An 18883-nucleotide genomic window follows, 5' to 3' on the forward strand; every position below is an offset into this window, starting at 1 on the left:
CTCAGTTTGGCAAGTAACAAGGACCGAGGTTTTAAAGCTCCAGCTTTTGCATCGCGTCCTAGTCACGTTTCCTTCACTCAGTTCAGTATTTCTGATATTCAGCCAGGCTCTTTTTCACTTGGCTCTGCATTTGCTCCTCTTTTCTTCAATGATCTACAGGCTGCTGCTTAGTACGACTGACTTGCACTATACAGTCATGATGTAATTAGCTTTAAAGCCTGTAGTTGTCTTTCCCCATGGCCATTGAGAATAAGCAGAGGAGTGCTTTGATCACATGGCACCAGTGAGGAAAAAATGTGAATGGGCCGGTGCTCTGTTTGCACTCATTGAAGCACTGACTGATGTACTCACTTACCGCTGCACAGCACAAACTATTCTTATGAGTAGTGATACAAATGTGATACAAATGTCACTGTATGTACAATTGTACGATCCTCCCAAATTAAAGTCCTAGTTCACTGGACCAGTCACTATATAGTGTATGCTACTGTACATTCATGAAACAACAGGCAGAGGACACCTTAATGATTTCAACCTTATATTTGGCAGGGTGAAATAAATGAATACACTGCCGTGTTGTCATGTTTACTGTGTGCATTGAATTTATCGCTTAATTATCTTCACAGTTTCTAGATTTCAGAGTCCAATATCTTCAGTGTCTCTTTTCTATATCCATATATGAGGAAGCAAAACATAAAATATATCGGCGGGAAAGTGTGGCAGACAATTGTGGAGCGACTGAATGATAGTCTAAAAATATACATTTACGGACTGCTGCTCTTAACCGAAACCATTCAAGGAGTTACTTGTCATGTGCACAAACACACAGTTGTAGACATTACATTGAAAACTAGCAGTGGAAGTTAATCAGTCCTTCCAGAAAAATGCAGAGTTTTTTTGCGATTGTTGCGGGCAAAAATCCTTGATTATGCAGCACGTTTTCTTAAAAAATGCGATGGAATATGCGGGATATTTATGCAATTTTATGCAATGAAAATTGCGGGAACTTGCAAAAACTGCGATTTCATCATGGCTTCATCATGGGGTTTGCAGCTTTTCGATGATGTTCACGTCGCGTAATTACGTCACTTCATAACGTTCCCATGGCAACAGGGGGAAATGGCTGCTCTTGTGAACGCAACATTTTTCAACTTTCTGCTAAGATATATGTGACTTTTTTGCAACGAAAATGCGGGGATTATGAAATCATGCAAGCCCCGCATATTTAGCGCGGAAATCGGCAATTAATGTGGCGAAAGTGCGGCGTATTTGAAAAAATGCGGCCCCCGCATAAATATGCGGACTTGGGCTGATTATGCATTGAATTATGCGATCGCATAATCACGTTTTTCTGGAGGGACTGCTTAATATGTTACTTAGGAGTACAGTGTTCAGTAAATGTATATTTTTAGGCTACTTGCACATTCATTTGGTCTGCGGTTGTCTTCCATGCTTTCTCTCACTGCTTTATTACATCGGCCACGTTTCTTTTTTCTTTTTTTTTCTTATTACAAATAATGTGTTTCACATACTTCCATAAGAAGCTGCGGCTCACCCTGTGTAAAGTATGCACAATGCGTATTCTCCATTTTAGCATCAGTGAATCTGTGATCGATGTTGCGGTCTGCTAAAGAAACTGTGAATGCGCATCTATCCGAATTACTTCAACCTCGCCAACCTAGTCGCACCTCCTCAGCCTGGCTTGTCAGGATGCACAGATTAGACTAGGTCAAGCCTCGCTGTTTCGGTTGTCCTGGATTTATAAATCCTGCTTTTCTGAAATAGGCCCCTGATCTGGACAACAGTTTATCCTCATATATGTCACTGTCCACTACTTACAGGTCGCATTGTACATGCAAAAAACGAAATGATGGTGTAATGCAGTAAAAAGCTCTACACTGTTATGTTAATGAACTACCTAAAATATGTTGAGTTTCCTGTTGTTCTCTTATTCCATTTATTTTTCTAAACAATTTAAAGAGAGAAAATAAGGCCCACTGTTTTGAATCTTTTTAGCAAACAACAGTAACAGTTGTTGTAAGATGGTTAGGTCTGTCCCACACAGCTGAGTCTGGGTGTATGTTTACAGCTGAAGAATGAGAAACGGACCGCAAATATGCTTCTTTTTTGTATATCTTTATTTCTGATTGTCTATGACCGACTCTCAAGTAATCAATCATGAAGGCTCAGAATGTGTGCTGTTAGTATTTAAGGTTAACATTGTTCTGTGAAATAGGTCTTTATTATATTACTTGATACTGAACATTAGACAATATTTTTGATATCCTTACTCCAAAGGTTTGGTTTGACTTGCTGTCTGCCTTCTCTCCGTTATTCACTGTTGAAACTGCCTGCAGCCAGACTGAAGTGTTTTCCAGTGCTATAAGTCAAAGTTCACTTATTGCACAATATTGATAGCATTATGATGACAAGACGTCATGATTGGGTTGGCTATAAGGAAGAGTTCTTCCAAGGAATCTTAGAAGTTGTTTATTGTCTTGTGTCATTGTTTACATCTGGTTAAATGTTTTTTCTGTGGAAGTAACATGATACTGTTGATTATCATTTTGATTATGTTTACTTACAGTGAATTTTATGAAACTTTTGATGACTACTGTGGAATTCTGTTTAAATTGCAGAAAGTTGGCATAGTCCTGCTTCTTACTTGAAGGACAAGATAGCTATTCGATGTATTTATGTTATATAAAAATACAGAGTGGGCCTTGGTTGAAACTTATTTACTTGTTTGTTGCTCCTTTCTAAATTGCAATAAAGGTTTTGCTTTAATACGGTTTGTCTGTCTTTGCCTTAATAATAATTTGGCCTTTATCTTCCATTTATTGCAAGTTTTACTGCACTTGAGGTGTTAGTGTGTTGAAAGGATGTTGCTTAGTTGATAGTTTTTAAGATTTATTGTTGGTCGTAGGCTTCACGCATAGCCTGTGCCGTAACCTACTTAAGTGGCCTACGCCGTTGTGAGGGTTTATACTGGTGCGCTGCTGTGTCTGCGTTGTTTTAGTGCATCTCTTTCGGTGAATAGCAGAGCCAGTATGTAGGTTGGCGTGTGCATGGGGAGTAAGTGGTAGAGCTAGTGAGGGAGTGACGGGGGTTAGCTCCAGAGTGAGTACCGATTCCGGTGGTGGAGACGGAGAAACCAAGGGTCTCCTGTGCTACAGCTTTCTGACTGGTGCTACAGCTTTTTGACCACAGTCAGAAAGCTGTAGCATGAAAAGTTAACCCTCTCCTTGATTCCATGTCGTTCACGGAGAAGGAACAGCCAGAAATGAGTAGGAGGAATTACGACGCTACCAAGCCACGGCCAAGTGAACCAATCACAGTTGTGCGATCTCTGTCGCCACAACCTAAAATTACATTTCTGGGGAGTTGCTACGGCGTGGGCTATGGCGTGGGGTCAGTATCTACGCATACCTCCGTACGTACCTACAACGTAGTAGATTCAACGCAGAGCTGTAAATCAAGCTTAAGTGTGTTTTGAAGAACCAGAAGAAGAAAAAAAGTATCTTTTGTAAAGTGTCTAAAAATGACATTGTTACATGCCTGGCTAGTAAATTTTTAGCCTCAAATAAGAGATTGTGAAACAATGATAATCTGTATACAGCCACAGGCTGCGTAGTATTGGAAGGCAAACTGTAAGTCAATCAGCTCCTTTGGCTGAGAGCCCTGAACCAGCTTTGTGTTGTTGGAAAGCAGCTAATGCCAGCATGCCAAGACTTCTGCTGTAATATCACTGTCATATCACTTGGCTGAAGCGCTAGGAAGGGCATTTCCAATGTGGATGATTGTTACCATTGATAGCGCTGTGATCTTTCTGAGAACTAAACGATTCTTTGCCTGTATGATCTCATAATTTTTTTTCTAATTAATGTTTACCCTTCATCATGATTGCAATAGCTTTAGTCCCCCAACTTCATTGTCACATTTAACTTCCTATTTGCGCGATTACAGAAAACAAACCCATAGCAAACATCCAAAAAAAGTGTACATTTGTGATCACTATTTCTTTTTAGGAGTATAAACCCGCGTAAAAAATTGTTTACATCACAACCCAGTGTTATTTATCTAAAAGACCATGCTGAATTTTTGAACTCACCAAAAATATAACTTTTGAACATGGACACTGTTAAATATTGAGTTTGTCTGCATGTTGTTTGAAAATTGAACAAAAAAACGCAGGAACCTTGTTTTCCTAGACCAGATTCCATACACCGGCTACAGGCTGCTTTTTCATCTTCTTGGTGTGTTTTGAACTTAAATCGATCTGTCTCACTGATCTCTGACCCGTGGTTAAGAACCCAGAGCCAAATCCAGTGAATAGCTTTGGCCAAGCTCAATCCCTCTGAGCCTGAGCCTTGGCACCTGATTGGATGAGAGGAACGTGGGAGGGTATGGTTACAGGTCCACCAAGGTTTTGTTTTGCTTTTGTTTTGAGTGTCCACCACTATCTTTATAATGACTTGCACTAAGCAAGGAACTCAAATATCTCATGTTGGGAGTACAAGGTCTGTGGAACTGTCTCTGATATTAACATTAGGCTCAGGGAAAATTGTTGGAATTAATGATAGTTGGACCTTGGATCCTGAAGTGGGTAAGGGCTGTTCTTGTTCTCAATTCTTTGACTCTCTGTGTAGAAGTCTCTCTCTCTCACCTTATTTTAACCTCTTTCTGCCTGTCTGACTTGATATACGTGTTTCTGTTATCCCTCTTGACAGTTGAAGTTGCTACTTTGTTGGCTTTGAACACCTGGATTCCTCTTAGATACTTTGATTTAGAAAGATACTACACCGTATTGCGTTTCAGATCGTTGTCAAGAAACAAAACTGAAAGTGTTTGTGTGGTGTGTTGGAATTGCTGAAAACATGATGTGATGCAACAGTATAGTGTTAGATCATTGTACTGAAGTGTTTACAGTACCATCTTCTCTGTTCTGACTGTGACACTTGACCACTTGATCACATGAGGTGCCTTTGTATCTCCATTATTAAAATATGTCATATTATTATAAGTGTACATTTGTGTAATTGTATGAGGGTGAAGGAAACGGCATGATAAACAAAATAAACTTCTTCCTTTTTTTTGTCCGCCAGGCAATACCACTTGAACAACAGCACTACCACCCCCACTCCGGATGTGCCAATGGACATGTACTCGGGATTCCCTGACGTGGACTTTGGCCTCAACCTCTCTAGGAATGGAGACTTCTCTCAGGTTTGTTTCAATATCCAGGATTTTTCCTGGCTCAGACTAGGCATTTTGGGGGGACATTAATGAAGCAGGGGGTCTGGGTGTCCTCCCCCAAGACATTTTGAGCATTAAAGACTTCATTTTCTGCATTCTGATACATTTTCAGGCACAAATTCATGTCATTTGTCACATGTCACATGTAATTTATGTCAAGGAAAACACAAAATTCTGGTGGCAGTTAACAATTCAAAATACACCTTACCGTATGGCTTGCATCAGGTGTTAAAACCAGCTGTACCAAAACACTGAATTGGACTACTAATTAACGCGACTACGAGACGTTTTTACAGGTTATGAAACTGTCTCAATTTAATATTGATAGACAGCAGCGCAGCCTGCTGCACAGACAGACAGCAGTCGGAGCTCCTGCAGAAGGCTGAGAGCTCCGCCAGTCCCCCGGGGCAGCACGATCACCGAGAGAGTCCGGTACAGCCTGACTCTGAAAAAGGGAGATTTTATTAGCGCTAGATTCACAGTGAAGCGTTCAGATCCCGTCAAATAAGCGCCAGCCGAATGTGTATGCATGTATAGCAGCTGTGGATGAGAGGGAGGCTGGCTGCTTAAATCAGACATTTTGGCACTCGTGATTTTCCTTTGGCGCAGGCTTAAACCTCTTTGGAGGGTGCCAAAACTTTCTCTATGCAGGAAAACCACTGATATCTGTTGTACATGTTGGCATATTTATATTTGCGTTAAAGTAACACTGACAAATTGTAGTGCCTACAAAAGCCAATATGAAAACAATCACAACTTCAAACTAACTTAAACACGGTTGGATGTATGATAGTTTTCTAGTTTTTCTCTTGCTCTTTCCTTGTGTCCCTCTCTTACTTGCTTATCAGAGGAAAGGCCATGCCTCCCTCCCACTTCTTTCATCATGTAATCCATGTGTATTCAGCTCTGCCTAATTTACCATAGAGCAGCCTGATTAAAGGCTAGTGTTGTCTAGACGACTGCAGCAGTACCTGCCCCATTCTTGTCAAGGCATGTCATTAATAAGACACTGTAATTAAACATTCGTTTACACTTCCACACTGCATCACTGTTAGGCAAACCCAGAATCTCTTTGTAATTTCCACCCATGCTTGGAATGAGTCCACAAAGTGAGATATGTTGCTAGAGACTTCTTTTTAAGTCAATATTTTGAGTGTCTTTGGGATTATCCCCAACCCAGGCAGATAGAACTAATAAGACTAGGATGTTCATTTCATGATACATGGTTGTTAGACTGGGACAGCCAAGTAAATGTGCAGGCTTCAAATCCCTTATATGTTTACCTCACCGTTCCAGATGATTACTATCCATCATTTACATTTTCTATTTCTGTGCACTTGTGTGTCTGTCCAGCCAATTCCTTAAAGTTAGAATCATATGAATGGGAGCCAGTTGTAATGACACAGACCAGTGAGTTTTTAATCTGATGCCTATTTGGGTTGAGCTGATGAGTGCTATTATGGAACCATATTAAAAAAAATGCTATGATGATGAGTTTTAAAGAAGGGCAGTCATGGGTTACCAAGCAGACTTTCACTATCCCCCTTTATGATTAGCCTGTCTGACAGTAGAGGGGGCATATCTATCTTTGTTTTTCTTGGTTCAACATAAGGCCAAAGCAGTAAAAAATAAGGGATGATGTAAGGTGTGACATCACTGTCTAGGGAAAAGGCATTTCTTACCTTGACTATGCGTTTTTAAGGCTTTTCACTGAATAATACAAAATGTTGGTACAGTATCAGTTTAAACTGCTATTCACCTGGATTGTATGTCTCCACCTGTCTCCTTGTATGTTGCTTGTTCCAAGAGCAGGGGATTTATTTTCTGTAAATAAAATGCACAATGCTTTTTTGTGCATTGTATCTGACAAATTATGGCAGGTTACTATATTATTGAATACATGTAATACAGCATTCACATGACTGCAATACAATACATTAAAATGTAATACATTTTACATTTACTTCATTATAATACACAAGGTAATGCCATGTGTTAGAGAAATTACAAAATACTATAACTGAGCCAATTTGTCATTGAGGGATGTGTTTTTCTTAAATTGCTGTGTGATGGAGTTAATTGAGGGTTTTCTCAGCAAGGTTTTGCCAAATTAAGTTTGATCCTTACAGGTTGTTGTACTTTATTAACCCCCTAGTAGAAATCAAATTTCCAAAGATCTTTGGTAACATACTGTTGACAGTTAACAGTCGGTGTATACCGAGCCCTTGGTATCCTGCTCTGCCTTTGAGAAAATGAAAGCTCAGATGGGCCAATCTGGAATCTTCCCTATATGACGTCATAAGGTGAAAGGTTACCTTCCCTTTCTCTGCCCAGAGAATTTGGCCCGCCCATGAGAAAGAGAGAGACATCATGGCTTGCAAACGAGCAAAGCATGGCAGTTGGTCAAGGCCCCCCCCCTTCCCCCACTCCTCCTCAATAGCATTTAAAGCTACAGACACAGAAATGGCACGTCCTAAGTAAAGCTCATTGTGGGACTGGCTCTAGTGGCTGTAATTCTGCACCAAGGCTGAATTTCAGGAAAGAGACTTCAGATACAGTATTAGGGGACCACTAAGGCCTATATAAAAACATCAAAAAAGCAGCATGGCATAGGACCTTTAAAATAATGTTTCCAAAATCGTTTCAGTGGTTCATCAACTCATAACAGGGTGAACGGCACTTCTGCATTTGCTTTGCGTCCCCCTCTATCTGCTATAACCGCACTATGCAAGTTTGCCAGATCAGGTAGCGGATCTGTAGTTCGATTGGTAATGGACAATTCCACTTCCAACCTGTAGGGGGACCGAAGAGAAAAAGTGCTTTGGTGTTGCTATAAAGAGAAGCACAAAAAGACACACAAAACTACAGAAGTTTCACTTCATGTTTGTGTCCAGGTGTGTGGATTACATGATGGTTCTGTGGAAAGATAGAAGAATGCTAAAAAAAAAAAAGTTATATGAAAATGTTTGTATTAGTATTTTAGGTGGGGGGGGGGATTTCAAGAACAAAGACTACACCTGAAGGCTCTAAAATAAAAGAAAGTGATGTGTCATCCTCATCATGTGGCATGGATTTTGTGATTCACGTGGGGTTTCCCTAGTTTTCTATCTGGCTATGGCTTTCTTCCTTAAAAGTAATTCTGAGGGTTAGGGTCATGTGATACATTTTGGATCTACTCATCTCTCTACATATTTAGAAACGTGTGGCTTCACAGTTGTCATTTTTATGTGGTTAAGTTCAAATGAGCTCCTTCATCATTGGTGCATTCATGAGCAGCAAGTTAGATTTCCCGGCAGTGGAGAAGTGGAATGTTATGGTGCCTGAGAGAGAAGAGAGAGCTGTTTTGTGCTTGTGTTGTGCTTTCTCAGCTGTTCTTTCTGGTTTTGGACACTCCGTGCCATGTGAGGCATGCAGAGAAAAAGTAAGTCACAGGGTCATCATGACTAATCTGCCACCTCACGCTTGGACCCCTTTTTCATCCTCCACTTTCTTTCCCACCATTATTATGGCATGCTGACCATCCTTGTTTCAGTGACAGCTGTAGAGTCATTAGTGAAATCTCTTTTTGTTTTGCACAGCTTCCTGCAGTGTTAGTTTGTTTATGCAGTTCACCAGAGCTCTGTTGGAATATCCTGATATTGTAAGGGAGCACACTGTTGGAGCATGTGTACAGGATATGTGTCTCTAGATTAAGCCAAATGTTTGTTTGTATTAGAATCAATAGACCCCATTTGAGACTTAATAGCCTACTTTGATTATTAGTCAATTACAATATATCACTAGCTGATAACTGAAATGTAATACTTGGCTACTGTACAATGATGTAGATAAAGTTGGCATCTCCCATTTCTAGTAAGATTTGGCCCAATGGCACCAGAAAACGTCCCAGATATGTCACAATTGAAGCTTCCTCTAAAACCTATATTTTTCGTTATTAGGCATCAAATCTATCATAGTAGTAGAAGTAGTAGTACATTAATGTTCCAAGTAATTCATGCATGTCATGGTTAAGTAAATAATCCAAGTCCACTAACTTAAGTGACATACATTTATCTAGATATTTGTATGTTATTTATTTTCTGTTTTGTAGATATTTATATTTTACAGATTAAATAGATCTAGACAATGTGTTTATGAAAAACAAAACAAAAAACAAAACGTAAAGCTCAATCATTTGATATATCGGTACCAAATTGCAAATTGCCTTCCCAGGAAACTTCCCCAGAAATAAGTTACACATTAAATCCTTTCTTGGGAAACTAAGGACCCCCTAAAATAAAGCATTATCCAAACACTCAGCTTGGGCACAGTGGAATTAAGACAAACAGTGGAAACTTTGACCAAACCAAATTGAGGCTTTATCATATTTCATACTTCATCGAAATTTACATTAATCTTAAGTCTGTAAAAGAATTGATGGCAGGCTGAAGCGTCTTGTATCTTTAGTAAAATGAACTCTGATAGCTTCAACCGTGCCGACTGTGCACACACCACCAGAGGTGGTTTAAAAAAAAAAAAAATCTGTGGCCTGCACAAAATGCTACCAATACCATTTAAAAAGCACTAGTACTGTGCTTTAAAAAAAAATAGTTGAAATCTTAAACTAATTCACTGTGGTTTGAAGGAGAATTGTAAACCTTGCCACTGTGACATGTGCACACCTGTCTAAAGGTTGGCTCATTTGTGGATCTAAAGTATGTGAACTTTTATGCAGAGCATCAGAATGAAAACAAAACTTACTGGAAGACAAAAAACCAGAATCATTCACAAACCACTCTGGCTAACCTCAAAGAGTGAACAGCACTTTGCAAGCACACAAAATTAACATACATACTGTTCACTCTATATACTGTACGCACACATGTACACGCACTAAGGCACGTTTAGGGATATTCACCGTGTTTTTGTTTCTTGCTACAGATTCTTGTTCTTTCTCTATGCGGTTCCTCTCACTATTACACACATACTCATTTGCCCAGTGCACTTCTAGGAAGAGTTGATATGCATTTAGTCTGATTTGACAGCTCCTTTCAGTTTTGCTTTATGTGGCATCAGAATCACTTTATTTGCTAAATACGTCATACCCAAAATCCTGAACGTGTCTTAAGTCTTTAACCTATCCTAACTGTAAGTAAGTAGCAACTATTTACAGTTTACTAACAAAACAAATGTTTGTTTCACTTTGAAGATACTCTGTCTCTGGATTTTGTTGTGGCAAGCCAGTCATGATATAAATCAGTTGGTAATTCTCAGTTACTTCCTTGTAAGATGCTATAACTCTTAGTCATTTCAATACCCTAGTTTAAAGAAGGACGTTGAAGGTTAATTCAAAGGGTTTTAATAGGTGCATTGTTTTCCTTGGTGTGTGCTGATCCACTTTAATTATGGATTAGCCTGTATTTTATAAAGTATGCTTTTTAAACAAATAAAAGTTTAGACCTACTGCACCTTTGTGTACATTGCCAGTTACGCATTGTGTCAGTGTACATGTATAGTGTTCACAGTATGCTTGCACAAATACTAAATATACTGTATTAACTGTGCAAAAGCAATTTCTTTAAACAGAGTAGGTTCATCTAACATGACAAAGAATTTTCTGCAGAATGGCGCAGGTAGCGTATGTAAAATTATGTACGCAGTTGTAATTATGACAGCCTAGAATAAGCTGATGCTAGCACATCCAACTGAAGTAAAAATGGTACCAGCAATCAATGCAAACTGGTATCAGAACCAGAATTACTGAAATCTAAACGATAACTAATTTTGCTCATACACTCATTACTATACACATAACAGTCGTCACCAGGATTTTGCAAAACAGCATGAGTGAATATGTGCATGTAACTGTGAGACTGCATCTCACAGACTGTGTCTGTACACCAATTGTGTTTGTGTGTCGTCTGTGAAGTCAGGCATGGATCCTTCCTTCTTTAGACTGTAATGCAATAAAGGTGTGTTTTAGTTTTCAAAAGAAGCTCATCAATGATTCATTCCTCCCCATTGACCCTCTATGCCCCCACCCCGGCCACACACACACACACACACACACACACACACACACACACACTATTTAGAGGATTCCCACTCATACCATGATGACACCATGGACAGGCGCCACTCGGTCTCTGAGAGTCTGACTCCCCTTCAGTCCAGCAGAGATGGACATTACAGTACCTTACCTTGACTTGATATCATGTATTCCTGGAAGCGGAGTATGCAAATGGACCCCTCTGTTCCATTCGTCAAGTAGAAAAATCACGTTATTTGTTTTTAAATACCACAATTTCCTCATTTATGACTGGAAAAACGAAGGCTACGACACTGTCTTTGATCAGCATCTTGGGTTTGTTGAAAGAATCCATTTGCCACCAGATTCCCAGAATATTCTTTTTTCAACCATCCTGCCCCTATTTCCAGTAAGCCGGAATGACCATTTATTATGAAGTATTTGTGTGTAATTGTGCACAGATCGAAGTAGTGGCTGACGCCTGAAAGACCCTTTTGAATAGGCAAACTTGCAGCTTGCACTTGACCTGTTAATACATTCCTGACCACTTCAGCTGCCTCCTCCTTAACTTAAACTGTCTAGAATGGTTTTCAGCATTGGTCCATGGGAAAACTATAAATTTGGTTGTCAAGTCTCATTTAATGTTGATTAAAACAACAGAGCTGAATTAATAGGGAATGTTTTGGAAGGCGTATTGATAATTCAAGTCTACTAACTGCACCTGCATTCTCAGAAGTAACATACTGCTCCAATCAGCTAATTATTACACTAGTTGTTTGCTTCATTCTTATTAGCTTTTACACCTCTAAGCTATGGGTCATTATATTAATCAGTAATTGTTACCAGAACAGCAGCCTTGAAATTGAGCCTGTGCAGACCAATACAAAGACAAAAAGCAGGGTATGAAGTAAGACAGGCAGCCAGGCAGAGAGTCTGTCTCTAAATATAATAATCATTAAATAGTGGCCCTGGCCTATTAAACATAGCAGTAAGCAGCAGGGTGTGAGGAGCGGCCATGTCCACAGCGCAATACTGTTTACACTACAAATGCGGTTGAGTTACACCATGTACAGTAAAATGGGCCTGACTGCCAGTAACTCTAGTCACTTACCAACAAAAGCATCATTTCCTGAAAGCTCCTCCCTCCTCCCTCCCTCTTCTCCCCACCTCTCCCCTCCCTTCCTCTGCTCTCTCACTCACTCTCCAACCACCTTATTGAGCTCTGAGAAACTAGTCCACAATCACTATGACTAAGCCCTCTATGCAAATACCTGACTGCCCTGCTGAAGCAGGAAGCATGTTTTAGACTTGCTCGTGTCTCTGTTGTGAGGGGAACAGAGTTTGTATGTGTGAGCGCATTGCCCAGAGCGTACCTGTGGTAGATGCAGATGTGTGTGTTGAACCAGAGAGGAACCGTGAAAGGGCTAGTGAGAGTCCACCGTTGGGCGGAAGTGCACCATCTGTAAGGTCAATACCAACACTTTGACCAACAAATGGAAGAGGCTGTCACATTCAGGGAGACAAGGTGAACAGGGGTGCATGTGTGTGTGTATTTTCCCCCCACCATACTGCAGCGTTTGGACCCATGTCGCTCATGCAGCTCTGGACTAAATTGTATTCACAGCTGGGACGACCACTTCCCAAGGTACTGGTACTGTTTGCTATTTTCTTTGTATATATTACGCTAAATCAAGTCTGCTGTTTTAAGACTTGCTACTATTTTTGATGTCACGGCCAGTAATTGAAAAGGAATTGTGACTAACTAAAAGCTGCTTTTGTGAAGCGTTTTATTGTCCATATCAAGGAACTTCTAGATATGACTAGTAAGCACTGTATTACTCATTTGTGGCTGTGTTTTTGTCTTCAACAAATTTTGAAAATACTTCCATATTATAATCAGATTATTAATGGAAGCAGGCCTGTGATTTTTTTTTTTGCTCTAGAGCTTGGCCTACATTGAAATTGATCTGTTATAAAAAATAAAAAATAAATTACACTTTAAAAGTTAATGAGCTAAACTGTGTGGAAATCAATTTCAAACTTCAGACTAAGAACATTTTTCAATAGCAATCTCCGTTGACCGTTGTTTTCGAGTAGGACAAGGCTTAATTCCTGTTACAGAAAACAATAGTCTACTTGTTTATTGCTAACCCTGCTGCTGGTTATTGACAGAGAAAAATGCCATATCTTTGCTGGCAGGCCAGAGTGGCCAGTCAGTCACACTGTACACCTTTTGAGATTCTCATTCCCAGCCAGGAACTATGACAAATGATTGTCTCCCTCATTCCTTGCTGTCTTCCAGTAAATGCGAGAACCTGATATCTTGTGAGGCTAAATAGCACTCTTGTCTGTTTTCTGGATGGCTATCAAATATGGCTATTGTTGTTCTGCGCTGTAAATAGAACTGAATTGTTTTTTTATTTGCTATTCATTAGACTACAGTGTTAGTGGAATTGTAGCTCATATCAGTCAGTCAAAGGTCTTTATTGGTGCATGGCTTGATGGGCCCATTTCCACTGAATTTCTGATTTAAGTTGATTTGCTTATCTGAAAAATGGCACAATCGTTGGTTTCAAGTAGTTTATGCTTTAAACAACAATGTTTTTGTTAAATGAAAAATGTACAGACTAAAGTTGGGTTGGCTATGTATCCTGTAGCCTGGGCCCATTTTCTTCTGTTAGTTTCTCCCTGACAAGCTGACTGGGGTATCTCTCTCCACAACATATGTAGTTAGTATCCATGCATCAATATCAATATCGGTGTGTACTTGCCACCTTATGCCACAACATCTGTTCTACACCCTTTAAGGATAGGTTCATAACTTTTTTTTAAGTCTATATTTAATAATAGCCAGGTTCCAATATTAACACTGAAAAAGGTTTCATTCCTCCTCTTCATACTGGCCATTTAGCGATACCTTCCTAATGTGCTTTAAATCTAGGAGATGGGTGCCAAAATTCACAGTCCAGTTTCTGTGCAAAAATGTATTCCAACATTTATATGAAGTTAATCCGAGGCTTCAGCCGTCAGTGGGTTCTTTCCAAAGCTAGCCTTTTTTACTGCAAATGTCCTCACTATTGCTTTAAACCAGACTAAAAATGAATAAAAAAAATTGTGATCACGGCACAATTTTGACGGCAGCCTCTTGATGGGCACATGTTGTCAGTTTCCTGGTATTACGTTAAACCTCAAACATGACCTAGGTGTGCAGCTTACGGGAAGTGAATAAACAATGATAGTGAGGATGAGTGAGAGCCTGGGGGGTGGCCTGATGATGCGTGGTAAAGAGAACAAGGGAGCAAGAAAATACAGCATGAATGCCAGGAATGCAGTTTTTTTATGCTGCAGAGACAAATTAAAGGTTGCTGCCTTGCTTATCTTGCATGCCGTCTTTACCAGTATCTTACTTTGTTAGCAATAATTAAACCTATTTTGGGAGCATTGTGTTAAATGTCTCACGCATCAGTGCCAATTAAAACTGCAACAGTGGAATAACCCAGGGTGGTGCTGGTGAAAAGGCAACAGGGTTGTATTCTAGCTAAGCTAATTATTGCTGGACGTTAAAACAATTATTGCGGGATACAAGATTCCTTAAATATGTCAGGTCTGACAGTATTCAGAAACAGGACAACCGCTGCAGTAGGACGAAGATGTCACATTACAGGTTTACCACAAACAAATGTTAACAAAGATTTTAGGTTTTACGCATCAGTAGTTGCCTTTTAATAATAGCAGAGCTTAATGCCTTATTGTTGTCCTTATTTCCCTTTGACTTGAGTTTGGAATTTAAAAAGATAATCAGACGGGTATGTTTTGAAATTTCAAACTGTGTCACCTACAAGAATTATCATCCTGTAGCTGAACGGTTAAGATGTGTACCATGTAATCGCAAGGTCCCCAGTTAGATTTTGGTCAGCAACCTTTGTTGCATGTCATTCTCCTCTCTCTTCGCCCTCCAAAGTCAAGTCTTCTGTAGAGCATAAATTATTGTTTAGTTGTTGATCTCTTTTGCCTTCTTGGTGGGATGTCACACTAATACAGTATTTTTGACGTGTGTGTGTGTGTGTGTGTGTGATGGAAATAGTTTTGGGCCACTGTGTCTCTTACCGGATTGAATTGATGTTGAAGCACATTCTCTTTTTTCCCACAAAGTGTGAAACACATGCAGTAAACATTGGTTGTAAATGTTTTTAGAGGGTACTTTTAACTTGAGATGGTTCACATAATATCAGGATAAAAACCTTTTTTAAGTTTTCTGTCAGCCATCACGCAACTGTCATGATGTGAAAGTTTAGTCAACTTGTCGTAATAGTTAAAGTGGCTGGTGTCCCAGTTACTCTGCCCATGGTTGTAAGAGAGTAAATTTCCCCCCTGTAAGCACAACCAACTTAAGCAACTTACTGGCAACAAGTCCACCAGCCTCTGTCACAGCATGATAGTAGTTCACTCACCGCAGGTGTCTGAAAGTGTATGTGTGTGACACACACAAGACAAAAGAAAGAGAGGTTATTTGAGGTAATACAAGACCCTGTGAATATACACTTCATATGTTTCATACAACTGCAAATAGTGTGGACCTCTAGTATTGGTCTTCCACATATGGCAAGTAAAATAGGATATAGTAACACTAATTAATTTCAGACTTGACACCGAGAACCTTCACTTTAAATTTCAGTTTAGGCTGTACTGTATAATACTAATTTACACACGGATATTAACATGTGATAATGTACTTGAGTCTCTGACAGGTCCCTATTAGAGCATGAGCTAGCACAGGTGTTTTTTTTCCTCTATAGATAATATAATCTTCTCAACTGTGTGCAACTAGTGTTTTTTAAAGTTATGACCAATTGTTCACATTGTTTCGCTCAGATTTTTAATACTCTTTTTCAGTTATTCTCCAGGCCATTTTGCATGTGACTGTAACAAATGACAGCGTTTTCCCCTGTTGCAAGTGTTGTGTGTGTGATATGTTGAAATTTCTCCATAACTGAGACGTCATCTTGCGTCAACACTCCCCTCACATCCACTTTTTTTCAGCACTGAGGACGCAGGCTCACACACGTATTTAGTTATCACACATAAACACAAATTACCCACATACATCATTTGAGTAATGTTTTGTGTTCTTTGTTTTCTTATGTTCTCTTAATTTCACAATCACATATCCTTTTCAGATGCCCACCATATTTTTTCATATAATTTCTTAGTCTTTATTTTAGTTCAAGACACAGAGATAAACTACTGAGTCATGCCACTGTGCATGCCATCTTATCCTCATGGCACCTTTCTGTGCGTAACTTCCTCTAGGCACCATCCCAAATACTTAGCAGATGAAATCTTTGTCACTGCTTCTCTCTCTATTTCCTCTGTTCTCTTATTATTTTCTAAACTTGTGCTACTTTGCACTTTTTTGTTTAACTCTGCTTGTCCTTCTTTGGTGGAGAAAGAATCTGTATTTGCCAAGAAGATTTATTTGCTGGCAGTACCATGAGGATCGTAGGGCCTTGTCAGTTTCTACTAGTCAGCTTAAGTTTCAGGCTCTCCTACATACACAACTAGCAGAACAGTTATTTGAACCAGTTTAGACATTTGGCTGCTAGCTGGGACACTTGACGTAACATCCTTTTATTTTCCAGAACGTATGAAAACACTGGAAAATTCCAGGAGACTTGTAAGCATCAAGCAGTACCTGGCTTGCTTTACTCAGACTTGGCACGACATGAAGGCTTGCCTGTCAGGAGGTTGCTGGACTGGCTATGTCGCTTTGATTGGCCTTGAATAGTTGATCAGGGATATGCTAGACTTGACTGTCTGTGGGATAGACAAAGATGATACAATAAATTTTTTTTTTTGACCCCATAATTTATAAAAATGTAAATACAATGAAAATTGATTATCCCTCTTATTACTTCTCAGACCATCCCTTTTAAAATAACATTTGCAAATTTAATTGCAGCTGTCAAGAAGAGTCTAGGAACAAACACATTATGATTTCAATGGAAAACACTGATTAAATAATATTGATGGTGGCCGGGTTGGATCAGTGGGTAGAGCAGGCGGACATATATTTAGAGGTTTATTCCTTGACGCAGAGGTCCGGGGTTCGAGTCCGACCTGTGACGATTTCCTGCATGTCTTCCCCCTCTCACTCCCCTTTCTCACTGTCCTGTCCATTAAAGGGGGAAAAGCCCAAAAAAAATAATCTTAAAAAAAAAAAAAGAATAATATTGTCAGAGGCCTTTTAACATCAGTTTTGGATTTGGCAGGGGTCCTAAGTGAAGCTCTTTGAATAATGTCAATGGAGACTAGTGAGCACTTCTCTAGACCTGAGACTTTTAGTTGTCTGTGAAGGACTTTCAAAAGTGTTTGAATGTAGTTATGGCTGGAGGTTGTGTGACTAAAGGGTCCAAAACAAGATGTAAAACTTTCCATGCACGTACTCGTAAAAATACAACGGCTTTTTGACAAATTGGCTCCTTGATCAAAGCTCTGTGACAGGATAAGCTGATTTATGTCTGCACGTCTTCTAGAGTCATTTTGGTATCCAAAGACTGCTTTTACTGTCCACAAAACACTTGGTGTGCTTAACTATTACGCACCACAGCAAATCAATTTTATATTGAATTCAGAAGAGCTCTAACTGCTGCCGGTCTTGTCAATTCTTCTCATAAATTCAGTGTTTGCTTCAAGTCTGTGAGAAGGAAAAGCTTAGAGCTGTGCTATTAAAGTCACGGCTCAACAGATATGTCAGGGATGTAAGACATGCAGACAGCTTGGCATAACACAATCCAGACAGCAAGAGAGACACCAGTGATGGCTTTTTAGTTCCATGCCCCAGAACCACTACTTGAAAAGACACATACATACATACATACATACATACATACATACATACACACACACACACACACACACACACACACACACACACACACACACACACACACACACACACACACACACAGGCCATCAATCAGGTTCTGTTGAATGCATGGACAAGGTCAACAGCTGACCCCAGAGGGGAGAGCCTGGGTTGGGGGTTGTTTTAGTCAGCTGATGATAAGTGTGGGATGGGTGGTTTAGTAACCCTCGGTCCCACCACCCTTTCCACATAGACACACCACTGAATTTGAAAGGTAAGACCGTAGCTTTCAGTGCAACTGCTTGTCTTGTTGACAGGGTTATGCCAGGTAACACCGTCATTTTTCACTACTTACATTACAAACAAGATGCATGGCATTTTATCAGCATTTATAGCCAGTGATAATAGCTCCCAAAAAGGATGTTGAGCTACATGCATATTAATTAGAGGTGTGAATCTTCAATGATCTTTCGATTCGATTACAATTATCATGTCTTCGATTCGACATCTCGAGGCATCACGATGCGTCAAATACATTTTTCTGTTAAAGCCATATAGGATATTTAATTCATAGCTTTTCAAGCTTCAAACACAAAACATTCTGTAGTGCTCTAATACTAAATAAATTGGATACATAAAACTACAGCACTGAGCACATGGCACTTCCTGAATGTGCAAAACGTAACAGAATATGTAAACAGAAATGTTGTTAGGCCTACATTAAATTGTAAACAGAAATAATCGATTATGACCTG

General features: G+C 39.6%; 1 protein-coding gene across 4 annotated transcripts in view; it reads left to right on the plus strand.

Moving 5' to 3' along the window:
• sbno2b (strawberry notch homolog 2b) overlaps window positions 1-18883 on the plus strand; it is a 71444-nt gene that overhangs the window by 22751 nt on the left and 29810 nt on the right. For 2 of the 4 annotated variants that reach the window (XM_078259303.1, XM_078259304.1), the window contains exon 4: window positions 5106-5226. In XM_078259303.1, the coding sequence (XP_078115429.1) occupies window positions 5106-5226 (121 nt within the window). Of the gene's footprint in view, window positions 1-4471; window positions 4607-5105; window positions 5227-12479; window positions 12909-18883 lie in introns of those variants that run through there. The other 2 variants (XM_078259305.1, XM_078259307.1) reach the window with 2 other exon arrangements.

Source organism: Sander vitreus, chromosome 9, assembly GCF_031162955.1.
Source record: "Sander vitreus isolate 19-12246 chromosome 9, sanVit1, whole genome shotgun sequence".
Classification (NCBI taxonomy): Eukaryota; Metazoa; Chordata; class Actinopteri; order Perciformes; family Percidae; genus Sander; species Sander vitreus.